This window comes from Chiloscyllium plagiosum, unplaced genomic scaffold, assembly GCF_037043375.1.
Source record: "Chiloscyllium plagiosum isolate Xiang-an unplaced genomic scaffold, Cpla_swu_hap1 HiC_scaffold_5, whole genome shotgun sequence".
NCBI lineage: Eukaryota > Metazoa > Chordata > Chondrichthyes > Orectolobiformes > Hemiscylliidae > Chiloscyllium > Chiloscyllium plagiosum.
This window is the reverse complement of record NW_028270143.1, coordinates 38,252,227-38,280,133: the sequence shown is the minus strand read 5'-3', so window position 1 is coordinate 38,280,133 and position 27,907 is coordinate 38,252,227. Positions and strand designations below refer to the sequence as shown.

The window sequence follows — 27,907 nt, the reverse complement described above, 5'->3', positions numbered from 1 at the left end:
GGACAGGATGCTATCTGGTAAGTGTGTATACTTAACTGTCACTTGCTACCTATGTATCAGTAACAGATCTCAAACCAGTGTGTCAAGCAGATATGAAGGATTCTGAATTCAATACTCATCTAGGTGAACATGCATGAAGGACACCTGCTCCACACAACTCGACTTCTCCAGCTCTTTTTAAAAGGGATAATTGGCTATTAACTCAGATTAACTGGGGTACTCTTATTTCTGAATGCTGGTTGCATTTGTCATTGGCACTTTTCTATACACCATGAAGATAAAATACTCTGCCTACGATGGTCTACTTTTTTGGGGTGATTCAAAATCTTATTGCTTTCTGACAGGGCTGATTTCACAGCATTCCCTCTTGGAATTCAACATGACTGGGTGAATGTAGAAAGGTCACACAGAGCTGGATAGGCTGATGTAAGATAGGAGAGGAGGAAGGGAAACCAGTTTCAGCAAAAGGTCTCATCTACTACATATTTTTAGGGAGCAACTTCATAAACAAATCAATATTGGAGATCCTTCACTTGGGTGAAGCTGTTTGGGAAAATAAATTTTCCAATAGTTATAGGCTGAAACAAACGAACAGCTGCCAGTGTAAATGAGCTGTGAGTTGAAGTTGCACTTCAACTTGATGGTGAAGTAAACCATGGGATTCAAAAGGATGAGAACTGATTGACATGGATCAATGATTTTAACTGGATAACAGGGGTGTTGCGAATTAAGCAGTGAATTTGGTGGGACATATGACATGAAGTTGAATTCATCCACTTTGATTGTTTTTGCAAGATTGTTAAACTTCTTTCTACATCTTGGAATAACATGCTTGATATTAGCCTTTGCTGCTACTTGGTTTCACTGTCTCTTCAACACATGTCTAGAGGAACTCTTGTCCCATTGTAAGTATATGTTTCACTCCACATTTTGCACTAAGACTTCCTGCTCACTGACAGAAAATCATGGTGCACATGCCATCATATTTTTCATCACATACTCGAGCTGCAGAGCACAAAATCAGTTTCCAAGGACACCCACTACTTCTTGCAGCCACAATACACTACCCATTTGCAGGCTACCTTTATACAGCACTCGCAACATCAGGTCACCAAATGCAGACAATAAACTGCATAAGTGGTGCTGGCTGCAAACAGCATTCTCTTAAAACTGCAGGCAACACAAATTTGCCATGCTGTCCTGCAGCACAGTGATCAAGCATGGGTTAGTTGTGTACCACAATACCATTCCAGGGGTGATACTATTTAACTGCCTATATTTCTGTATTATGGTTCTAACATTCTTCACAATTTGACTGGTGTGAAGCAGAGAATGCCAGCAGGTAACACAGAAAAGAGTTTTCTTTGACTTCATTGAATTTTTTAAACCAGTCATGCTCAAGGTTTCAGCTCAAGGGTATAATTATTTTATTTCTCTCTCTGCACTAGCATGCCCTCCCATTGTTTTAAATGAGGAAACAGTAATGGAGTGAAGCTACAGTGGAAATGAATGTTAACTTGCAACAACATTTCCACAATTATCTATGACAATATTAAGTTGTGTCCTGCTAAATTTTGGTTCAGTGACTCAAACTGACTACCACCTAAAAGCAGCTGTGCGTGTTTGTGTGTGTTTTGCTGTCATGGATCACACCCAAATGTAAAATGTCACTATTACCAAGTAGTGACAAAGGTGAATATCATAATGGTGCTTCTAAGTTTGAGGGAAGAGCTACTAAACTGAGTAAAACTCTGACAGTCATGAGCTATCCCCAATGTCCAGGAAGAGCTGGGAGGAACAATCGGTGGAATAACAGAAATCCTATCAAAGAGAACTAACCCGTTTGAATAGGTCATCAATTTCTGAGTGTAAAACTGAAGTCCTGCATTGGACAGAGACAGATACCAAAACAAACACTAATGCAAATAATTAATTCCTTTCCAGACAGTATGATGACACACAGCCTCTCGTTTCATGACAAAAATGATTCTGACACCTTAGTCAGAGTGAAAGGTTACTCACCTCTGACAAGGAGACAAAGGGGCTGAAATTCTAATTGCCTTGCATTCCCAGTGGAATTGTGGCTGGAGCAAGGCCTGAGTTCAGCAATTCCCAAAGATATCAGCATCACATTGAAGCATGGGATTTTTAGCATTATGAAAACAAGCCAGTGATGCCTGGAGGTGGACAACAGCATGACTTGCCTTGAAAATGCCTAGGATCATCAGCACCATCATTCTACAAAAGACTTGGGGAATGCCGCATGGAAATCAAAAAGGGCAAAATTCCAAAATAACTATAAGATTGCAATCCAAGAGGTTTCCATTATTTTATCATACTGAGGCATTTGGGGCCTTTACTAAACCCAGAGGGGAACAGGTTACTGCATGCTCCTGTAGAACTTTTCAGGGAATGTAATAGACAGAATTTCCTGAAAGCCCTTCGGAACTCCCCATCACTCGGAGGATAACAAGAGTCACCATCTGGTCCATCAGGATTTCCTCTCCTCCTCTCCACAGGCTGAAATTGCTGCAAAATTTTTTCCAGGACCACCTGCCCATATTCAGCTGTTGAATTGAGATGCACCCTGGCCCAAGTTGTTTTTTTTTTGGGGGGGTGGCGGTGGCAGAATTGTGTTGCATCAAAATCAGGTATGCACCATAAAAACAGGAAATGTTATAGAAGTAGTCTGTAGGTGTGGTAGGATTTCATGAAAGAGAAACGCAGTCAATATTTTGAGTCAACAATGATTCTTCTTCAAAGGAAAAGGGGAAGAAATGCGATGGGTTTTATGCTGTTTCTTTACTTCAACCATTATTATTCCCATTACCATGGCATCTTAGTTAATTAATCATTCCCATTCTCTAACCTATTTCACATCCACCTTTCTGTACTTTCCCTGAGCCCTTCAACCCCTTTCAGCAGCATAAATCCCATCACATCTCTTCCAGCCCGAAGTTCCAAAGGAGAGTTTCTGAACTCAAAACATAACTCTGTTTTTCTTCCTAAAGATACTGCCAAACTGGATAAGGGTTTCAAGATTTTGCTTTGCTGCTTGACTTTGTTCCCCTACTTGTCTCACAGTCTCCAGCTCAAACATACTGTAATCACATTACTTTCCCAGTTAGACATTTAAAGTCAGTGTGTTCTGGGTTATTTAATGACCAGCTTACCCGAAAACAAACAACTGTAGTAGAATGTATTCTCCCCTGTCTCTGCCTTCTCTTATAACCAAAATTTATATCAGAAAGAGGACAACATTACGGAATGAGCCTAGCATTATTGAGCAACATACCTGCAGTCCCTGTCCATCCACAGTGACAGAGTTAGCTCGTTGAATTTTGGTGCGCTCCTCTGATTTTTTCATTTGTAGGGAACTATCATCTCTTTTCTTCACAGTAGATTGCCTTTCCTAGCATTAAAACAAAAACAACAGAATCTCAAATTATTTCATTTCTTAGAAACAATACCACAGATTATGAGAAACTGCATTTATTCAGGTTGAATTGTCCATCATTAATTTGGAACATTTCTGCCATTTTAACAAGATTGTTCCAATTCTTCTATTGATGTCATCATGGACAATTGGAACATCCCCTGTGATGGCTTCTCAATCAATTAAAATCCAGTGATAAGCTAAGTCTACTCAAGTTATTATATCCCATCCATAATATTGCCACAGAATGATTCTGACCGCCTGGGAAGTGCAATAAGATGCCATGAAGGAAGAAATTTTGAAATATTAAATACAGCTCAAGCTACATTTGCACTTTTCGGTGTTAATCAAGGCACCACAATTGCAGTTAGTTTAAATATTTAGATATTGCAGACATCCTTTTTTCCTTTGCCTCAACATTTAGTCCATTATAATTCATGGGTCCCAAGCTTTAACATGATGAGCATACCATTTAGTGCCAACCCTGCTGAGTTTATATAGGGAACCTTATCTGCATGGACACAGCAGTCACCACTACTGCACACCTGGGAGTGCTCACCTCCTCTATGCTGCCAGACATTCCAGTTGCCATTGTGAGAGGTAGTGCAGTTTTCTGTCATTCCTCCCAACCCTTATGTATTTTCTAACTTGGGACCAGAGTACACAAACCAATCCACAAAACAAAACTTTATTAGTCAGTGCATCGCGTATAGGAGTTGGGAGGCCATGTTGCAGCTGTACAGGAAATTGGTTAGGTCATTTTTGGAATAGTGCACCCAAATCCAGTCTCCCCGCTATAGGAAGGATGGTGTGAAATTCGCAAGGGTTCAGAAAAGATTTACAAGGATATCACCAGGGTTGGAGGATTCAAGATTTAGGGAGAGATTGAATAGGCTGGGGCATTTCTTCCTGGAGCAGAGTTTGAGGGGGTGACCTTACAGAGGTTTATAAAATCATGAGAGGCATGGATAGGGTGAATAGCCAAGATCTTTTCTCTGGAGTGGGGGAGTCCAAAACTAGAGAGCATAGGTTTAAGGAGAGGGAGTAAAGATTTAAAAGTGGCCTAAAGGGCATTTTTTTTCCACGCAGAGAATGGTGCATCTTTGGAATGAGCTGCCAGAGGAAGTGGTGGAGGCTGGTATTATTACAAGGCATCTGTATGGGTATATGAATATGAAGGGGTTAGAGGGATGTGTGTCAAATGCTGGTAAATAGACTAGATTTATTTTGGATATCTGATCAGCATGGATGAGTTGGACTGAAAGGTCTGTATCTTGCTCTCTGACTAAGAAGAAAAAAAAAAGGACAACCTTTGAAGCTCCAAGTGGCTTCCTTATTCTCTCATGCTCTATCATGTTCAAAATACCCAGGAATGGGAAGCATATTCATCTAAGGAAATGAAAGGCCCCCTGATCATGATCTTGTTTTGGAAGTATTTTGCCATGTTTGCAGTGAACAAAATAAAAATAGATCTGTGGGCCCAATAATTTGTGGGTTTGCAAGGACTCTGCAGACATTCAACAATAGCAGGTAGGATCTGATTCCTGCTCCCATTCCCAGTTTGTCTAATTTTGGATAACACAGAGTAAGGATGTGGGTCATGAACCTATGCTGTCTGTTGCCAGATGTACTGCCAGTTAAGTATCTTTTAGCGTCAGTGCTTTTTGTGAAGTCAGGGCAACTTTTCCATGATTCATGGTTCACAGATCACAAAGGAGTTGTGAATCATAGCCTGAATTCAAACATATTTTGTTCATAAGGCATCCCCATGCTTCTTCCTTGCACATTTTTTCCTCCTCCACCAATGGCCCCTTACAACCCATACATTACCTCAGCGTAAGCTCATGCTTTCACTCATCAATAGCAGAATGAGAACACCTATTCACTACAACTGAGTGGAGAACAAATAATGGTAGATTAGTGAGGATATTACAGGCTAATTGGTTAAGAGATGAGAATCTCAAAAACAAAGGATAGAGAAGAGAGGGGAGAAAGAAAATCAGCTTTGACCAAAGAGACTCAAAATAATGAAGATGTTAAGAATGACTAGGAGACAGAAGCTTTGGGTTTCCAGAAGCATTAGAAAATGCTGAAGTCTGAACAAAGACTTGGTGGAGATATATGGAGTGGGCACAGAGGTTGTAAATGTGGTACAATGGAATATGCCACGTTGGGTCCCATTGAGGGTTCATACAATAGTCTGCAATGCCATAGAAGGAAATGCAGACACTACAGTAATCTGAGAGTCTTTAAAAAGTGGCATGGAAGAAAGCCAGTCTCAGGGAATGTTTTTATATCTGTAAATATGCTATAAAGTTAGTGCTTTATTGCTAGCAGTTTTTGAAAGTTATTGGAAATGTTCCAACCCAACAACAAAATAACATAGATGTGGTGGAACTAGCAACTAAATTTGCTGTTGATTCTAAAAATTAGCACAGTCGGAGAACAACACAGTACAGAAGTACACTGTTCACAGCATCACATCTGTGCAGACTCTGAAAGCGATATCTGATCGCTCCCACTCTCCTACTTTCTTCCCACATAGCTCAGTAAATTTTTAAGTCTTTATTTAATTCCTTTGAAAGTTTCTCTCAAATCTGCTTCCAACATTCTTTCATGTGCATTATGCAATGGCAAATTTTGAGATGCAAACTATGTTTTCCTACATGTTAGTCATTTGAATCATCAAAACAGTAAACATGTAAATTTTACCAAGATAAACAAAAGTTTGTACACTCAAAATTACCAGTCACTTTCATGAAAAAGATAACTTTGATCTGATCTTGTCCCTGTGACCCTCTGCCCAATGGTGACATCACTGCCAGGTTGGGACATAAATTGGGGCAGGGGAGGATTGGTGGTGGTGGTGGTGTTGTGAATGTAGTCTTACAAACATGATATGCAGCCTATAAGAATTCCTAAATGTGTTAGTATAATAATTCAATTCATACAACTGAATCGTAACTGATGAGCTGCTTGGACTTACCTGTGTCTAATTGAGTCATGCCATGCCTGATGAAGGGTCCTGCCCGAAATGTCAACTCCCTTGCTCCTAGGATGCTACCTGACCTGCTGTGCTTTCTCCAGCACCATACTTTATCTATTCTGACTCCACAATCCTCACTATCTCATAACTGAGTAATGATCCTAGATCCACAAAATGTATGACAAGTTTTCTCCAGCTAATCTCTGAACACTTTGATTTAAATGACAGTGATTTAAATCAAATCATGGACAGAAGATATTGCTAAAGATCCATCATCTTGATCAGCTGGGCCAAAGGGCCAGGGACTATTGATGGAGTTTAAATTAGGTTAGTGTAAGGAGTTGCATTTTGGAAAGGCAAATTAGGGCAGGACTTATACACTTAATGGTTGGCTCCAAGGAGTGTTGTTGAGCAAAGAGACCATGGGGTGCAGTTTCATAGTTCCTTGAAGATGATTTCCTTTATTGGTCATTGCATTGAGTACAGCAGTTGAGATCATGTTGCTGTTGTACTGGACATTGATTAGGCCACTTTTGAACTACTGCATGTAATTATGGTCTCCCTGCTGTAGGAAAGATGTTGTGAAACTTAAGAAATAAGATATAGGAGCAGAAATTAGGCCATTCAGCCCATCAAGTCTGCTTTACCATTCAATCAAGGTTGATACATTTCTCAACCCCATTCTCCTACTTTCTCCCTGATCCCCTTGACAATCAAGAACCTATCTATCTCCATCTTAAATATACTCAATGACTTAGCCTCCACTGCCTTCTGTGACAGTGAATTCCAGAGATTCATCACTCTCTGGCTGAAGAAGTTTCTCCTTATCTCCATTCAAAGAGGTCTTCCCTTTACTCTAAGGCTGTACTCTTGGGTTCTAGTCTTTCCTACCAATGGAAACATCTTTCCAACACCCACTCTGTCCAGGGCATTCAGTATTCTGAAACTTTCAATTAGATTCCCCTTTATCCTTCTAAACTCCATCAAGTATAGACCCACAGTCCTCAAATGTTCCTCATATGTTAAGCTTTTCATTCCTGGGACCACTTCCGTGAACCTCCTCTGAACCCACTCCAGGGCCATTACATCCTTCCTGATATAAGACCCAAAGCTGTGCACAAACTTGAAAGGGTTGATTTACAAGGATGTTGCCATAGGTGGAGGGTTTCAGATGTAGGGAGAGGCTGAATAGGCTAGGGCTATTTTCACTGGAGTGACAGAGGCTTTATAGAGATTTATAAAATTGTGAGGGACACGGATTGGGTAAACAGACAAGGTATTTTCCCTAACGTAAGGGAGTCCAAAACTAGAGGGTTAATGTTTAAGGTGAGAGGGAAAAGATTTAAAAGGGACCCGAGAGGCACATTTTCACACAAAGTGTAGTTCATATGTGGAACAAACTGTCAGACAAAGTGGTAGATGCAGGTATAGTTACAACATTTATAAGAAATTTGGACAGGTACATGAATAGGAAAGGTTCAGAGAGTTATAGGTAACCACAGGTAAGTGGGGTTAATTTAGTTTGGGAAACTTGGTCAGCTTGGATGTGTTGGACTGAAGGGTCTGTTTCAGTGCACTATGACTCTATTCAGTTATGATGCGGACCTTGTGATATATACGTGGAGAACGTGAGGATTGCAGATGCTGGAGATCAGAGTTGAGAGTGTGGTGCTGGAAAAGCACAGCATGTCAGGTAGCATCGGAGAAGCAGGAGAATCGATGTTCTGGGCATACACTATTCCCTCTCCTGACTTATCATGGAAACAGACAGTGACGTCAACAATCAGGAAATGTTGGTTCATCATTCATGTTTTTAAGAGCGTCAACAACACTGCCGATTCACAGATGAAGTTAGGAATGGCAAAAAAAAACTGACCCAAATATGTTATCAATTTGAGAAGATTTGACGATGTCATCCCCAAAGTTTATGGAAGAAAAGTTGGCTCTGGAAAAGATAGAAAGGCTGAGATGGTGGAATTGTATTTGTTCCACAGAGAACAACTATCAAAAACAACAAGGTGAAGAAAAGCAAACTGGTGAAACACTACCCCTCTGAATGTGGAAATCAAAACAATTGTCAAAGGCTTTTTCAATTTGAAGATGGAACCATAAGTCGATATTGACACAATCCGACTGGTGAACATAGTTCCAAACAGGGCAATCGATGATGTTATTAACTGTCACAAACTTTATCAACATAAGAAAATGTGCTGTCCAACAGTTTTTGAACAAATGGTTTAAGTTTGTTGATGATCTGGTATTAACGCCACCACTTGCGACCTCGACAAATGTTCATTGTAATAATCAGAAGTGAATTCCACAACTATCACAGATGAGTGCTATCTTCTCCAAAATGTACATCCTTTTTAAGTTTAGAAATGCACTTTTTAAAAAAATGATTTCATTCAGGAATATACTGTAGATTGCGCAGCATTTCAATTTCTAATGCTTGTTTTTCTTCTGATGAAGAAATGTCCAGTAGTCTCAGTTTATAACTGATTGACTGAGCATTATTTTGTTTGAAGTTGAATTTTTCAAGAACGTGACAAGGATAAGTGAGGAATTAACTGCACGTGGAATGTCCACAGATGCTTATGAGGAAAGAAGCACTGGGTAAACATTACAAGAGGAAGCCCATGTCAAAGCTCAGGTTTGGAAGGTGGCACAGGACTTCATTCAAGATGTTGCCACAATATTTCAAGTACATGCCAGACTGCTACTTGTGCGCAGCCTTTTCTCTTTACAGTTTATATTTGTGCATTCACTATTTTTCTATTCTACCTTTTCAATTTTAACTGTTTTAACATCTCTGCGTTACATGGATGCTGAGGATACTGGTGAATTTCAAAAAATAAGGCACGGAGAGTGGGAAGTGGAATCATTCTGAACCCTGCATTGAAAGAGAAGCCTGAAAGTTTGAAAAGAGCACGGACAGCGGGAAATGGCTTCACACTGAACACAGCACTGAGAAAGGTCAATTATGAAAGCATTGCAAAAATGCCATCTCAGGAAATCTCAGTTTACTGGTTGGCAAGACGCTGCTGTTAAGGAGTGAATCCAAACAGCTCAAACTGAAAGATGAAGTATCATTTGTAAAGAAAAAGCAGCAAGGATTTCATGAATGAACCCAGGCAAAAAAAGGGAGGTAAAACTAAATCAACTCAAAGCACAATAAACTACTACAGTAAAGTGAAAGAAAAATAAAGTTAAAATAAATGCTTTAAAAGTTAGGTTGCTTTATTACTTTATTCAGGGTGGCACGGTGGCTCAGTGGTTAGCACTGCTGCCTCACAGCACCAGGTTCAATTCCAGACTCAGGTGACTGTCTATGTGGTGTTTGCACATTCTCCCTGTGTCTGCGTGGGTTTCCTCCCACAGTCCAAAGATGTGCAGGTCGGGTGAATTGACAATACTAAATTACCCATAGTGTTAGGTGCATTAGTCAGAGGGACGTGGGTCTGGGTGAGTCACTCTTTGGAGGGTCGATGTGGACTGGTTGGGCCAAAGGGCCTGTTTCCACACTGTAGGGAATCTAATCTAATTTATTACAAAGTTTATATGTATTCCAAGGCTAACAAATAAATTTCAGAGCTCCAGGATAACAAGTGTGCAGGACAAGTGGAATGTTCATCCTGTGGTATGTGTGAAGTCATGGACTTCCTAGTCATTATCCAAGACAAACACATCTCAGGACGTGTCACCAGCCGAGTATCAAGTGTGGCTTGACTGGGGAATGATTTTAAAACAAGATAAAGTTGAAGGCACTCAGGTACACCTTGGCTGCAAGGTGACCAAGACTGGGAAGTGAATACTCAAAGTTGTTCAATGGTTAGCCAGGGCAGAGCAAGAAAGATCTGCAGAAGAATGTTTGGAATATGCTTGGGTGGAAATAAACAGCAAAGACATTGCTTAGTCTTAGTTATAGACTTCCAAATCGTAATACTATTGAGGGTCATGGTATAAATCAAGAGATTAGAGAAACATGTAACATGTGCAATACAATAATCATAGGTGACTTCACTCTGCACGTAGACTGCCTAAAGCAAACGAACATTTAAGTTAGAGGGGAAGTTTCTGACCTGTCTCAGTGATAGATTTTTAGAGCAGCATGATAAAAAGCTAACGACAGTGCAGACTAATTTGGATCTATTTCACATATGAAAAGAGCTATTCATAATCTTGGAGAAGAAAATTTAGCAATGAGTAACCAGAACATGATCAAAATTTACAATATGTTTGGAAGTAAGGTATCTGAAGCAAAAGGTGTTAAATTTGAATAAGGGAAATTATGAAATAGAGGCAAATGTTAACCTGTATATTAACATGAAATTTGCTGGCTTAGCCAAAATGAATTTAAAACTAAATAAAGAAGCCTGGGGATGACCAAATGATTAAAAATGATTTTAATACATTTCTATGTTTTGCTAAAGGAATTGTGAATGTGTTTATATCAAGCACTATAACTCAGCGCTAATGAACTAACTGTGACATTAACTCAGGAAAAGACTGAAGTTTTGTTTAAAATGAACACAGTGGTTCAGATGCAATGTGGACTATTTATCAGGTGAATGCGCGATTGCACTGTGCAAATATCACACAGTGACTGTATGACATAGTGAGAGTAAGCTCAAGCTGAGGTCAAAGTTTGTTGACCTCCAAGAAATAAGCATCTTTCCAGGTAGGCACAAGCATAGCCTAATGAGTTAATTGATCAAACCAATGAGGAAACATGAGGATTGGGACGTTTTAAAGAGGACAGCAAACAAGCACCAAAAAACTGATAAGGAAAGGAAGAATTGAATATGACTGCAGTAAGCAAAAAGAGTATAAAAAACATACTGTAAAAACTTCCATGATATGTAAAAAGGAAATGTTTGGCTAAGACAAATGTTGGTCACAGAGTCAGGAAAATTTATCATGGGGAACAGAGAAATGTTAGAGAAGCTAAACAATTACTTTGTATCTGTTTACATTGAGGAAAAAACAAGAAATCTCCTAAAATTAAAGATCCAAGTGACTAGCGATAACAAAAAGTTGAAAGAAATTGTACTGGAGAAATTAAAGTGGCTAAAATTGATAAATCCTTGGGACCTCCCAGAGTGTTGAAGGAGGTGGCTATAGGGATTGTTGATGTATTGGTAATCATTGTCCAAAATTCTATAGATTCTGGAATGATCCCTGCAAATCGGAAGTGCGAAAATCTCAATACACCATTTAAAAAGGGAGCAGGAAATACAGGGAACTGCAGCCCCACCAGCCTCATATCAGTAGGAAAAAAAAATGCTAGATTCTGTCAGAAAGGGTGTAATAAACAGACACTATGGGACAGCTTTGCTGCCATGGTCTTTTTTTCGAATCAGAATCTATTAGATTAGCACTTCAGAGTGAAGCCACTTGCTAGTCGAACAAGTAGAGGCTTGACTTAACAAGACACACATGAGCAACCAGAAAGAAGTTTTGTTTTATTCATTCATGGAATGTCGGCATCACTTGGCTATCTCAACATTTATTGCCTGTGAGAAGGTGATGGTGAGTTGCCTTTTTAGCAGCTGCAGGCAGGGTGGTGTAGATACACCCAAAATGCTTCCAAGATTTTGTCTCAGATAAAAGTGGACGAATGGCAACCGGCCGGCACGGTAGCCCAGTGGTTAGCACTGGTGTCTCACAGCGCCAAAGACACGGGTTCAATTCCCACCTCGGGCAACTGTCTGTGTGGCGTTTGCACATTCTCCCCGTGTCTACGTGGGTTTCCTCCGGGTGCTCCAGTTTCCTCCCACAGTCAAAGATGTGCAGGTTAGATGAATTGGCCATGCTAAATTGCCCATAGTGCTAAGTGCATTAGTCAAGGGTGAATGTAAGGGAATGGGTCTGGGTGGGTTGCTCTTCGGAGGGTTGGTGTGGACTTGTTGGGCTGAAGGGCCTGTTTCCACACTGTAGGGAATCTAAAAAACAATTTCCAAGTAAAGCTAGTGTACCTGGCTTCTAGACAACTTTCAGGCAGTGGTGTTCCTCTGCATTTGTGCCCTTGTCCTTCTAGATGGCAGAGTTTGTAGTTTGGAAGGTGCCTGTTGGAGGACTGTTGGTGAATTGTTACATCTTGTAAACATAGTGTGGCCAAGCTCAGCCACATGTGGCTGCACTTGGAGTGCATGCTGGAGAAGCCCAATGTCTTATACAGAATACATGTCTTTTTCCATTGCCTGGACCAGTCAGTAGAGTTCAGAACCTCAGCACTCATGTCTGTGGAGTATAAGAGGAGCTGTAGACAAGGAACAAGTCTCTTGACTGAAGGGAATGGCAGCTTTACCCCAGCTGCAGAACTCTATAACCCAGGGGTGGTAGTGAGCACTTTGAGAGCTGAGGAAACTTTCAAGGAGGATAAGTATTCTACATAGATTGAAGGAATCTCACTATTTTCAGATTTCACAGTCAGTCATAGGTAGCACTGTAATGCAGGACCAGTCAATGCTGGCCACCCTTGCAGTGATGCAGTCAGGTCAATCACAGGAAGGGCACCTATGAATCCCTGTCTATTAAGGCTGACCACCATAGTCCATATAACCAGACAGCCAAAGACTGGAGAGACTGTCTCTAGTTCCTTCCAGGCAAACAGGAGAAGCATTGAATGGAAATGCATATTCACAGGACACCATGTCACTTAAATAGAGTGGCTCATTGTGGTATGTTATTTATGGTTATAGATTAGAAAACTGTCCTTTATGAATGCTATATTCATGTCTCTTTTGTTTATGCAAAGACTAGCATGCAGTTTATGTACTGATATCAAAGATTATTTACAATGCACAGACTAGTTATCTGGTTCTCAAAGTTGACAGCTGAGAGTGCAGCTGGTAAATCACCTTTTCATGGTAGTTTTATTGAGTTAGATGTCAACATGGTTACTGTTCATGTGAAGGCTCAGGGTTAATCTCGTGCCAGACATATATTCTATCATCAGGAACTCAGGGCCCCTACAGCTGAGCTGTTGCTAGATCACTAAGTCCTCTGCAACAATGGTGTCCCGCACGGATTCTTTGCTACAACACTGCACCTATCTTTGGCAAATCTCCATGGACTATCCTGTGTCTTAGAGTGCCTCCAGAGGTCTCTTTTTTCAGCCTGTCCTTCATTCCTGATGATAGGATACATGTCTGGCATGAGGTCAACCTTGGTCTTTAGCTTTCAATGATATATAGTGTTCCTCGCACTCTGCCTCAACAAACACCAAACCCATCTGCCACACCATGTTAGAACATAATATCATAAGAAATAGAATCAGGACATTCACTACATCAAAATGCTCCACCTTGCAATAAGGTCGTGGCTGGTCTGATAGCAACCTTAGTTCTGCTTACCTGCTTGTCCTCCATAAATTTTCTCTCGCTTGTCAATCAAAACTTAAAACCCTTAAATACATTCAATGACACCGTCTGCACTGCTCACTGTGAAAGAAACTTCCTCAAAAGATAGTCCTTGTTGTCTAGATATGTACCGGGGGCTGAGGAAGAACATCTGAAGGAGTCTTCATTTGTGGAGTATACATAAACTGTAGCAGCTCCCTGGAAAGCATATACTAACATCTAAGAAGTTCTTCCTAACATAGAATCCCTACAGTGGAGAAACAGGCCCTTCAGCCCAACAAGTCCACACCCACTCTCCAGAGTAACCCACCCAGACACATTCCCCTCCCGTATTACTCTACATTTACCCATGACTAATGCAACTAACCTACACATCCCTGAACACTATGGGCAATTTATCATGGCCAATTCACCTAACCTGCACATCTTTGGATTGGGTCAGAGACAGGCTGGACATCAACAGGAAGAGATATAGCATCCTATCAATGAATCAGTCTGCTCTATCATAGACATACCTTCCTGGCCTAATGAGTGATGTCCTTTTTACACTGGATCTATGGGAAGTCAGTTATTGTCTTCTGTGCTTTTGGAAGTCAGCATTGCCTAATGTACATCTCCACTGGCAAGCTGAAGAAGTCAGCTACCCTTGTGGCGACAGTATCTTTATTGGCATGAATGCATTATAGAGCAGCTACCTGAGATATTGCATACAGGTCATCAATAGAACTCTGACAAGTACCTGAGCTGACTTTCAATGATACTTGCAGACCTGAAAAATTGTTGATCTTAATGGCTAAGTTGGTGTTACAGAGGGCATTGAGGTCAGTTTTTATCTCCAAATGTTCAACCACTTCCTGCACTGGCATTTCCAGGCAGGCAAGTTTGTTGTAGACCAGCTTTTTAAAACTTCATTTTGTGGGATGTGGGCACCGCTGGCCAGCATTTATTGTATGTCCCTAGTTGCCCTTGAGAAGGTGGGGGTGAGCTGCCTTCCTGAACCACTGCAGTCCACCTGCTGTGGGTTGACCCACAATGTCATCAGGGAGAGAACTCCAGGAGTCGGACCCAGAGACAGCGAAAGAACAGCGATATATTTCCAAGTCAGGATAGTGAATGGCTTGGGGGGGAATCTGAAGGTGTTGGTGTTCCCATTGTGGTATACAAAGCACTTAGACTACGCCCCGCTCTTTCTCCTCCTCCATCCTGGGTGCTGACTTTGTGCCTCCTGCTGTGACATGGCATGCAACGGTGTTGCTTCTACAGCTGTCCAAGAGGAACAGTTTCCAGGCGGGAAGGAGACAGAGTAAGAATCCCTTCTCACAGGAAATATTACTCAAACAAAAACAGACAATGTTGGAGAAACTCAGCAAGTTGAGCAGCTTCTGGAGGGAGAGAAATAGTGTTAGCTCTTCTATGTAACCATTCTTCGAAAGAAGTCATTTCAATTCAGAACGTTAATCCTGTTTCTGACACCAGAGGCACTGCCAGATCTGCTAAATTTCTCCAGTATTTTCCACATCCAGCATCAGCAGTATTTTGCTCTTAATTAAGAGATTACTCAAGTCTGACAACAATCTTCCTAAGAACAATCTGATACATGATTCAGTGGCTGACATTATCTCAGGCCTTGTATGTTCAGGGAATATACCTGTCTCTTCTCCTCAATGTAGATTCAGGTTCTTGTCACAAACTGGTACTGTAAGTTATTCTACTTGTTTCCAACATTTCCCAGGGGGGTCCCACTACATTCCTAACCTCACTGAGATGGCATGTTCTCCTCAGGCTGCTCCAAAAATTCCAAAACCTCCCTCAAAGTACTCAAGAATCTTGACACCATCCAGGACAAAGCAGCCCATTTGATTGACACAAAACCTACAAACATGCATTCTGTCCACTATCGATAATCAGGAGCAGTAGCATGTACCATCGACAAGATCCACTGACGTAATTTAGTAAGGGTCCTTAATAGCATTTTCCAAATCCACCACCACTTCTATCTAGAATGACAAGGGCAGTAGATACATGGGAACATGGCAGGATCCTGTCCAAGTCACTATTACCCTGACTTAGAAACATATCTTAGTTCCTTCACTGTCGCTGGGTCAACATCCTGGAAATCCCTCCCTAATGACATTGTGGGTCTATCAACAGGACACAGGCTGCAGGGCTTCTTGAAGGCAGCTCACCACTAAATTTTCAAGGGCAACTAGGCACGGGCAATAAATGCTGGCCCACCCAGTGCTGCCCACATCCAGTACATGAATAAAAACAAAGCACTGGACTGCTCTATTATCCTCTATCAATAGCATACCCAATGAATCTCACTGAGGCTCACAATCCCCAAGCCATGCCAATGAAAATAGCATGTGTCAGATTTGGGAGGGGGGGGTTCACAAGTAGAAAATGCATCATGAGATTTTCTAACTACTGATATTGTGTCTGTTATGTGAAACTCTGCACCGGGGTACTAAATCACATGAGTACTGTAATAAAGAGCTGGACACATCTGGGTCTTATAGAGTCTCTAACATTAATTATTGCAATGAAAAGTAAGTGGTAATTTGAGTTATTGTATGCTAATGAAGCTGTTCTATTATTCACACCGAAGCCTCCTTGTTGTTTGATAGGATTACTTTCTCATCCTATTTTCAGGATCTAAGATGAATGTAACTTTACAATGCTAACATACTAATTTCATTTAAAATGTCAATGCTAGCAGACTTTAGTTGCTAACAGTTGTGACATGGGCTGGTTGCCAACTAAGTTAAAATTAGATACGCACGGTACTTGGCATATCAATCGAAGCTGGTTACAGCCAGACTGCCTATCACTTCGTTACAGGACAAGCACTTGTTTCCAGGTTTTACATGTTCCTCAGATGAGGCGTGGAAGAAAGAAGAAATAGCTCCTTTGGATACAAATACAATTTTTTTGTAATTTAGACTTATAATTATTCTAAGGAATTTCTGCCATGATCCATACTGTGGTAAGTGAGAAACAGATTTTCTCAACAGGTGTATAAGTGGTAATTATTCAAAACAATATCACAAAATGTTTGATAAAACTATGGAAGGTGACAAAGTATATGTTTTGAAATTTTGCTCACTGAATCTAATAGAATATATTACCTCCAAAGAAAAGCTTGCATTTTATGACTTGTTTTTTCACCATGTATCCTAGTGTGATTAAGAGTCACTGAATAACTGCCAGTCATACTCATTGGGATTTATGATTAGGTGTCTCCAATTGTTAATTAAGTCCAACTAACAGCACCAGCAGATAATGGTTACTTTCTTTTTACTATATAATTACAATATAATTACCCACAGGATATCAGAACTATACAAAACCTTTTCACTAAATGTGCCCTCATTAAAAATCAACTTATAACGCACAATTATTCAGTCAACCTGAATTAATTGAAACATTATTGCATTAATGGATGTAACATTAAGTACCAAGACCTGGTAATTTCTGCGGAGTTAGGGTTTCAAGTACAGAGAAACCTGCTTATTATCATAATGTTTTACATTCTAAACCTACTCATTATCATAGAATTCCAAAACACTACTCCATTCCCTATTCATTTATCTGCAATTTATCATGTTTCAGGTCATAATACAGCTTAATGTCACTGATTATTTTATCTAGGTTACAGCATCCAACCAGTCACAATTAACCCACGTTAAATATTCAAACATTTTTGAACCTTTTCACAACTCATCTTTGTCTGAGTGACCTTGTTTCTTTTTAACCCTTTGTTTCAGTGGAGGTCTCTTTATTGTCAGACATTCCCCTTTCTTTCTTCTCTTGCTGGAGTCCCGTCCATGGTCACAAGCCCTGCATTGGCCAATCTGCCTGAGAGAGAGTCAGGTCTGCGAATGAAAGGATAGCAGGTAATACCAGGATATCGTGATCACTGGTTAGTGAAACCTGGTTGAGAGTTTTGCCTGAGCCAGAGCACGGAGAGAAATTCTAATTCTGTTACAGCCACTCTGTCAAGATCAACTCGTTCAGCGCAGAATTGAATCTGAAATTTCTGTCCATATAACTCATCTATTAGAATTCTGTAATGTTAGGTCTTTGACCTCAACCTATCTGGCTTTTGAAGACACTAACATATAAATGATTAATCTTTTCAATTAACTTATTTCTAAATTTGTTTCTGTTCCATTATAATTAGTTTTTGTATTAAAGCTTTCTGAAGTTGAAGCGATCATTTGGGTTCTGTCTGAATGCAGACTACACAGACACTATCATTGCAATATCAGGCGGAAGTAAAAGCAATTCATGTCAATGTTACAGTTATAGTATGATTATGTCCCAGTTATAATATGATTATACCCTTAGGCCAAATAGTCTGTATTTCTGACTTCTTATGTTGCAGAACATTTGTCTTGTTTCTAACATTTTTATGAAAGATAAGCAAACCAATCGGGTTTGGCCTTTCCAAAATGACATAAAAGAAAAAAACATCCTCATGAAAATGGTCAACAAAATGTTTTCTATTGTAGATTTGTGAATATTACCTCAAATAATGGAAACAAAATGTTTGTGTTCAATAAAGGTGCTCTTCTACATTTAGTACCTTTTCAGAATAGGTTGTCTTGCAAAAAGGTGAGACAATTTCAATACCTTAAGAATATTTGAATGTTGCATTTGAATAGAAATCTTTTGAAAGTTTGAAGAAACTTACAAAAGTAAACTTCATTTTATTTGTTTATTTTTTCATTACATCAAATTTTACAACACACAATTTAGACCAACAGTTTCCAACTAGTGTGTGTCTTGCTAGCAATTCATGCCATAACAAGGGGTTTTAAGCTTAGGAGAGTTATTTCCGATAAGAGCTTTAAAAAGTTTAACAGGGTAATTTTTCTACAGGTTAATACAGTTTATATTGTGTGGCTTTGTGCTCCGCTGTGAAAGAGTTTGTCTCATCTTAGAACAGGAAGGATAACGTACGACAAGCGGGACTTACTCCTCTGATCAGAAACAACACCAGAGGATAAAGTATTGATAACACAGGGTTCACGCCAGCCTGTCTGTGGCGTGTTTGGTGGCAGGACACATTTAATTAGGTGGACGGATCACATCCAGCAGCCTCCATCCCAATTAAGCGTCATCCAGTAAAGCCTGGAAATGGGCAAACTAAATACCTCCTCCTGCTTCTGCTGGTGTTAACCCAGCAGCGGGTGAGCAACTCACCATGTACAGAACACAATGAGTAAATCTGTGCAGGGTAGCTTGTGTGCTCCAGGGATGCTGATCCTTTGTTCAAAGGCACTCAGTATCTGATCGAGGAGCCAAGCATCAGGAAAGGCAGACCCACTGACAGCCAACACTGCACCCTCCCTGTCAACGACCATCACTAGCAATACCCAATACTTCATCAGTCATTGTGTGGAGGCAATGGCCTAGTGGTATTATTGCTAAACTATAATCTGGAGACTCAGGTAATATTCTGGGGACCTGGGTTTGAACCCCACAGATGGTGAAAATTGAATTCAATAAAAATCTGGAGTTAAGAATCTAACAATGACCATAAATCCATTGACAATTGTCAGGAAAAAAATCCATCTGGTCCAATAGTGTCCTTCAGGGAGGAAATCTGTATTTTTACTTGGTCTAGTCTAAACACAATTCCAGACCCACAGCAATGTGGGCTGATGCTCCACTGCCCTCTCGGCAATTAGAGATGGGCAATGAATGCTGGCCTAGCCGGCGATGTCCCCATTGCGAATTAATTTTTTTAAAATTATACCTGTGACCTGGGATCCATCAACAACGCGAAACCGTGAGTGGGTATAGTACTGACAGCAGCCAGAGCCTCCACCATGATGCAAATCAATACAGCTACTGAACTCTGATTAGCTGACAGCTCTTGACAGGTGGAAATTCTGTCCCAGAGGCCTCAATCCTGTGGAAAGCCCACTGGTGTCCAAGCAATGCCTGACTGACACTCAATATGATATTCACACCCTAAAAAAGGCAAAGTGAGGCTCTCAGAAGCTCATCAATTGACTGCTGAGACTCCTCTGGCCTCCGATATGTACTGTTCATTCCTCCCAAACTGTCATAAAAACTACCACAGTACGCTATTTAATAAAATGACCTTACACTAGTTGTCCTAAACCACAATCAACTGAAATTTTAGACTATAAGACCACAAGACATAGAAGCAGAAATTAGGCTATTTGGTCTATTGAGTCTGCTCTGCCATTCAATCATGGCTGATAAGTTGCTCAACCCCATTCTCCTGCTTTCTCCCCATAACCTTTGATCCCTTTGACAATCAAGAATCGATCTATTTCCATCTTAAATATATTCAATGGCCTGGCAGCCACTCCCTTCTGTGACAATGAATTCCATAGATTCAGCATTCTCTAGCTGAAGAAGTTTCTCCTTACCTCCATTCTAAAAAGTCTTTCCTTTTCTCTAGTGCTGTGCCCTCGGGTCCTAGCCTCTTCTGTCAATGGAAACATCTTCCCAACATTTACTCTGTCCAGGCCATTCAGTATTTTGTACGTTTCAATTAGATTTCCCCTCATCCTTCTCATCTCCATCGAGTATAGACCCAGAGTACTCAAACTTTCCTCATATGTTAAGCTTTTTATTCCAGGGACCATTCTCGTGAACCTCCTCTGAACACATTCCAGGGCCATTACATCCTTCCTGAGATATGGGGCCTGAAACTGCGCACAATACTCCAAAAGTGGTCTGACCAGAACCTTATACAGCATTAGGAGTACATTCCTGCTTTTATATTCAAATCACCTCAAATAAATGCCATCATTGCATTTGCCTTCTTAACTACTGACTCAACTTGCAAGTTTATCTTGAAAGACTCCTGGACTAGAACTCCCAAGTCTCTCTGCATTTTAGACTTCTGAATTTTCTCCCCATTTAGAGAATAGTCCATGTCTCTGTTCTTCCGACCAAAGTGCACACTTTCCCATTTTGTATTCCATCTGTCACTTCTTTGCCCACTATCCAAATCCTTCTGCAGCCTCCCAGGCTCCTGAATGCTACCTGTCCCTCTACCTACCTTTGTACATCAGCAAACTTAGCCAAATGCCTTCAGTTTCTTCATCTATATCGTTAATAAATAAAGTGAAAAGTTGTGGTCCCAACACTGAGCCTTGCCGAACACTACTTGTCACCAGCTGCCATCATGAGAAAGACTCTTTTATCCCCACTCTTTGCTTTCTGCCAGACAGCCAAGCTTCTATCCATGCCAGCACCTTGCCTCTAACACCACGGGTCCTTACCTTAGTCAGTAGCCTACTGTGCAGCACCTTGTCAAAGGCCTTCTTTAAGTCCAGGTAGATAATATCCATAGACTCTTCTTGGTTTAACCTGCTCGTTACTTCCTCAAAAAAATTCTAGCAGATTTGTCAGGCATGACCACCCCTTGATGAAACCATACTGACTTTGCCCTATTTTGCCATTCACTTCCAAATATTCAGAAATGTCATCCTTCATAATGGACTCCAAAATTTTACCCACGACTGAGGTAAGGCTAATTGGCCTGTAATTTTCAAGTCCCTCTGTAATTTTCAAGTCTTTTGTCTTACTGTCTTTTTAAACAGGGATGTCACATTAGTAATTTTCCAGTCCTCTGGGACTCTCCCCAACTCTAGCCATTCCTAAAACTTTTGACAAAGTTAACACAAAACAAATTGAATTTTAATCTTGTAATGCAGTTCAGTGAATAATGAACATGTAAGCATCAGGAGCCTATTCCACTACTGGTTTCAGTAGACAATGAAGAGGATTGAATATTGAATGTTAACTATAAATTGAATAGATTTCAAGCTATCATTCCCCATTTAAGAAATCATGTACTCAAAGAAACACTATAAACATTGCCTAACTCACTTAAGCATTACTCAGTGTAAAGGTACAGGTGAGGCAATGATAAATTTTCCCTAAGATGGGTCAGAGATAGGCTTGTTAACCCTATAGCCTTGTGTAAACTCTGACTACAAAAAAAACATAAATTTAATATGGAATTAATAAATATCCTCTTTCATCTTTTTACTACAACTATATTTCGATTTAAAGATTGGACTGTCCACTAGAAATAGGAAATTGCCACACCAGAGGTAAGAGGGATCTCAGCAGTCAACTGGAGAGCCAGGAGGGACTCACTTTGCCATTTATACTATAGGGGTATGTGTGTTACGTTAAGTGCAGTCAGGCATGCTCAGTTCATTACTAAACTTTCAAAATCCTGGCATAGAATTTTATAAGGTTCTGAATGATGGGGGCTATGGTGAGGTGTGTGGCAGAATTAGGGGACAAGTGCAGTGAGGGTTATATCAACATGAAGATCATCTCACTCCATCTTTAATGCTTTTCATAAGCCGTGCGCTCAGATTCTCATCAGGCAGTAGCAAGATGCCAATCGATGGGGAATCCTGCTTGTTAAATCGCTTGGTAACAGCACAACTTGCCTCATTAATGTTCAGTAAACTCACTGAACAAATTAGACATCAAGAAAACTCAGCGAAGTAACTAGAGCATGTACCTGACAGATTCAGCCCACTGCCTGCTCCAAACAACTTCCATATTGGAGGATGGACACCAGTGTCTCAGGGCACACAACCCATGTCCACAGAAATTGGCATCCAACATGTGCTCCCTCTAAGAACCCTCAGTGCTCAGCTCGGATCCATTACAGGAAGCTCTGTACTTCAATGTTGCAACACGGGCTGCATTGTCAACTATTATTGTAATACTGCAGGAGTCAGTCATACATCCAGCTCATGGACTGGAATAGGCTGCATCTCAGAGCTTTTCACTGCATTTCAATATTCACTCAGTAAGCCTATCTGGACCTGTGTTGCATTGCCTTACCTTTTTGCACTTTACCCCCTCAATCAAACAAATCAGGGCCACATTACACTGGCATCCACATCCAGAGGATCATTAGCTGCCATTTCCACCACCTCCAGTGAGATGACATCACCAAACACATGTTTCCCTCCGCTCCCTTCACAGTGACTCCAGGATACCCTGATCCAGTCTTCTTTCACCCCCAACACCCCCTTACAACCTCAGGGCACCTTCCCCTACAACCACAGATGGTGTAACACCTGTCAATTTACTTGCTCATCCTCAGTAACAAAACACAGCTTCCAGGTGAAGCTGCACTTTACACAATCTAATCTACTACATTTGCTGCTCACAATGTAATTTGGGGAAATGAAGCGTAGACAGGGTGAACGCTTCGCAGAACATCTACGTTCTGTTCACAAAAAAGACCCTGAGCGTCTAGTTGGCTGCCACTTGTACACACCACCCTGTTCCCTGGCCAACTTCTCTGTCTCAGGCCTGCTGCAGTGCTCCTGCGAAGCTCAGCACACCCTAGAGAATTCTGGACTCAATATCAAGCTCAATAACGTTAGGGCTTGAGCTCTCCCATGTTCTTAACCCAACCCCCACAACCAAGCCTTGTTATCACACAGTCTGCTATCACACACCACCTATTATTAGCCACCAACAGTCTCCATCAACAATATTCACCTTCCTAGCCAGATCGCTATCTACTCCTTTGTCTGTCCAACTGCCCTTCTCTCTCTTTGGGCTCTATCTCTACCTATCCTTTACTCATTACCCCCTCCCCACTCACCCAGCACATAAACCAACACTTTCCTAGCTACCATCAGTTCTGAGGAAAGGGTCATTTAACCTGAAATGTTAACTAATTTCTCTCCACAGATGCTGCCTGAACTGCAGAGCTTTTCCAGCAACTTCTATTTTTGTCCCAGGGTCATATTATTATCTTGCTATGCTGTATGTTTAGTGCAGACACAGACCTAGGATGCTTGTCCTAGTTGTTAAGGGTCCTCAGTCAATTCAAGCCTTTGCTCAGGTCTTCCTGGGACAGCAATTCTCCAATACCAACCCTGCTCATGGCAGTCAGAGTCAGACTCCTCTCCTTATAAACAGTGAGGAGTGGAATGATAGGCGGCACATTAGCCGTCTCGACACATTCAATATTATTTTTGTTTTATTCATTTATGGGATGAGGACATTGTTGGTTGGGCCAGCATCTACTGCCCAGCCCTATTTGCCCAGAGGGCAGTTAAGAGTCAACCACATTGCTGGGGGTCTGCAGTCACATGTAAAACAAACCAGGTGAGGGGGCAGATTTCCTTCACTGGACTATTTCTCTCATGGAGTGAAGGAGGTAGGTTTTAATGGGAGATGAAAGTGGGTGACACAGCTATTAGTGTTGGCGCAGGGGACGAAGGTATCCCAAGTGAGTGAGAAAGTTGCATAGAGGATATAACAGGGTTAAGTGCTGTCAGGAGTCAGAGTGGGCAAGAGTGAGTCAGGAAGGCAATACTTGAGAGTGGTAGAGCCTGAATCTTGATGGGAGGCAAGTACAATAGTAGAGATAGATGGACCGTGAGGTAACACAGGCGAGAAGATGGCAGAACACACCCTCGCAGAGCGGAGAAGGATACTGACTGTCCTCCTACAGTGCTATGCATTTCTCCAGATGACCGAGAGTGCTATAACCAGGTTGGTGTAGCCTGGAATCGTGACATTGATTGCTAGCACTGGGGAGGAGGAAGTCCCACATTAGCACCACCCCTCCAGCATGGGCAAATGTCAGTAACTGTGCAGGGCAATTTCAGACTGAGAGTTTGTCTGGCCGCACCCAGATGTCTCTCCTGCGTTTCTAATCAGATTTATTAGTGACCCTAATTTTGAACTTCTCCACAAGTGGAAACATCTTTTCTATGTCACCCCCTGCCAACAATGTTAAAGGGCCTTTTTCACATCATCTCCTAGTTTTTTCTTTTATATTGTTATGATCCACCTTATATTTGATTGATCTGGTTCCATACATACATTATCCTGTAAGAATGTGTCACATTGGTTTGTTCTGCAGAACATTAGTAGTTAGGAAATAAAACAGTGACAATTCTTAAAATTGTGTGTTAATGCATGGATATTGCGTGCAGATTTCAATCGATTAAGATTTTTACAAGCTGCTGTTTCAACATTTTTGCGTTCCTACAACAAAACTGGAATCTGCTTCTAATTGTTGTGCTGCCTGTTCCTACCCAATACCTACTGCACATTCTTTAGTTGCTCTGATTCCCCAACAGTGACTGAGCTACCTCCTGAGCTGCTCTGTGGTTTAAGCGCTCTCACTCAGAGCTGCCAGGACACTTACAAAAAACAGATGGAGTGTGAATTACTGAAAGTGTGGGGTTGGTCCAACCAAAAGATTTTCAAAAAAACCAAAAAAAAAGCCAAAACAAAAGCAAAAAAGTGGGAATTTGATCAAGTTAAACAAATGGAAAAAAACTAGAACAGGAAGAAATCTGGAAACAAAAGCATGAAGCTGATTGTACTTTACATCGATTTTAACTGTCACCATAGTGATAATATCGGAATGATGTCATCTGTGGCACTGATTCAACATCGCACAGTAGGGATAGATGCCAAATGCTAATCTGAACTGTTTCAAAGGATAATATTTGGTTGAACGGTCATAAAACATGGTAGTGCAAACAGAGAAAAATAATCCTGTCACTATTTTTCAACAGAAGTCAATCTTTTGAGAGGATTTGCCAAATACTGTAGACTCTTTCAAACAGCCTACCGTAGGATATAATCCACATTCACATGTTATTGTTGTGTTCCAGTCAATATGCTGTGGTCTGATCAAGTATAAAGACCAAAGAGAGAACTACTTTAAAAAACCGAGCTGGCAACAGTCGTAGCAAAGCCAAACTTTAATTAAGTTGATTTGAAAAAGTAAAAGGAAGAAAGTATAAAACAAGTGAAGAAATGAAGAAAAAAAGGGTGGCAAGATTAAAAAGAAAACAACATGAACATTTGAGCTGGTATTTTCTAATCACACACTACGTTTGCTTAAATTAGATTTCTCAGAGGGTGGAAAAATGGAAAATAGGTTCGGGACATATTCCACGTGGTCTCTACCTAATTGTGCAGACTTCCTGTGCCTGGAAAGTCATATGTTCTTCTACATACAGTAGGTACACTGTAATGATATTTGAATGGTGGAAATGTGTTTCTTGCCATTCATACCATCACAAAACAGCTTGCCAGTGGTGTCTGGCAAGTTGTTCCTGGCATTCAACAACAAACTGAAAATCTAAGACACTGCATTGATTGGACTTGTACTGATATAAGTTTGAACAGACAATATTAGCAATTTACCCTGCAGGAAGCCTTAGGCTAATCTTCACTGTCCTTCTTACGGACTCCTCTGCAGAAACCTCAGAACTCACCAAAATGATTTCAATACTTTGGAGGCTAAGAAATCAACCGGATAAGCAAAACTAGCAACCAAATTTTACTTCAGCAGAGTATTTTTTCATAGTACTGGGCCTATAGCTTGTGATATATTTCTCAACAGTGGTATATAGCGAGTTTTGAGATTTGTAGTTCAGGTTAATAAGTATGCAAGTTAGCTCGCTGAGCTAGGTTTGTTTTCAGACGTTTCATCACCATAACAAAGTAACATCATCAGTGAGAATCTCTGGTGAAGCGCTGGTGGTATATCTTGTCAGAAAAATATGTTGACTGATATAAATGTTCTGAACGATCATTTTGAAAAAAAAAACAAAAGAATCAAGTTAAAACTTGGGAATAGAGATTTAATGTCATTGTTCATTTTAACAGTTTGGTCAAGACAAGTATATCTCACACCAAGAGTCTTCTCAATCCACACTACAGTATCAATGAAAATAAAGATCAGCACAAAATGAACCACTACAAGCCTAAGATATAATCTGTTATAGGTCACCTTAATTTTCCCCAAAGACATACATGCTTTTGTATTTCAGCGGTTCATTAAAATTATTCTTAGTATAGGCTCACATGTCAGCATTGGACAAATGACACCTCTTCCTTTGTATCCTTTCTTTCTTTAGAACTTAGAGCAGATTAACAGATGCTTCACGTAGGGCAATGTGATAAGTTTCCTTTTTAACTTGAATCATAGGATAAGAGTCAACCTCCGATTAGAAATGCAGATTCTCTTATGGGAATATTGAATTTGTTATCAAGAGTTTAAAATTGAGAAGGAAGCAAGAAAATTTTAATGGCATCAATGAATACTTTTCCTGATCAAAATATAAGAAATGTTCATATGGATCAGATGACTAAATAAAAGCCAAATTAGATTATTTTATTTATTTTATTTTTATTTATTGTATTTTAGCCTCTATTTAAGCAATGAAGCAATCCATAAAGAAAAACTGCAACAGGATAGCTCCTTTCTCCAAGACAACATACTTCATTGATGCTGTACAGAATACTGAACCATTAATTAATAGTCAAGCCAGGAATAAATGCAAAGATAAAGTCATGACAATAGTGCTATACGAATCATTGCTAATTAATTACAAGAAAATTAAGAAATAAGCAGGCAGGGAAGGGAAAGTTGCCACTGGAGTTCTCCACCAGACAGCTCTCTTTGTGCATTTTCCTTTAGATTAATTAATTGTTAATCGAGAAAAGGAAGCTGACCCAGGTGACAACATTGAGGTTTCACTATGATCTTATATTTGAAGGAACATGCTTCTTTCTATTATTCTGGGACCACACAAAACGTTGGCAACACGACAGACACACTTCGGTTTATATGTCAAATAATTTAAAACATTGCTGGTTTACATTTGAAAAGCCCAAATACCAAGTCCAACCAAAATATGTTGCTAATTTAACAGTGTCTCCCCTCTGGCAATGGGAAATTATATGATCATGTGACCAATCATGCAGAACATTTTACCATGTTCCATAATACCTCCAACAAGAAATAATAACCAAGTCACAAATAAAGTCAAAACCTTGGAAACGTCTCACAGCTGCTCTCTTTGATAAATTTCTATAGCCAAAGACATAAATTTCCCAGCCAAAATTTAAAAGGTTAAGCAGCACTTCCATTGTATTCTAACAATAAAGAATGGCTGTTCTAAAATATTACACCCTCACTGAGGGGGGAATTAGGAATCTATATCAAATGTATTCCATCATCACATATTTCTTTTACACAAGACCTTACTTCCTGTTGTTACTTCTTCATAACTATTCTGCATTATAATTTAGAGTGTCTGCATTCAGAAGAAG

General features: G+C 40.4%; 1 protein-coding gene across 3 annotated transcripts in view; it reads right to left on the bottom strand.

Annotated features, from left to right (window-relative positions):
• Positions 1-27,907, bottom strand: part of dgkb (diacylglycerol kinase, beta) — a 794,652-nt gene that overhangs the window by 461,728 nt on the left and 305,017 nt on the right. For all 3 annotated transcript variants that reach the window (XM_087987111.1, XM_087987112.1, XM_087987113.1), the window contains exon 14: positions 3,296-3,412. In XM_087987111.1, the coding sequence (XP_087843237.1) occupies positions 3,296-3,412 (117 nt within the window). The remainder of the gene's footprint in view (positions 1-3,295; positions 3,413-27,907) is intronic.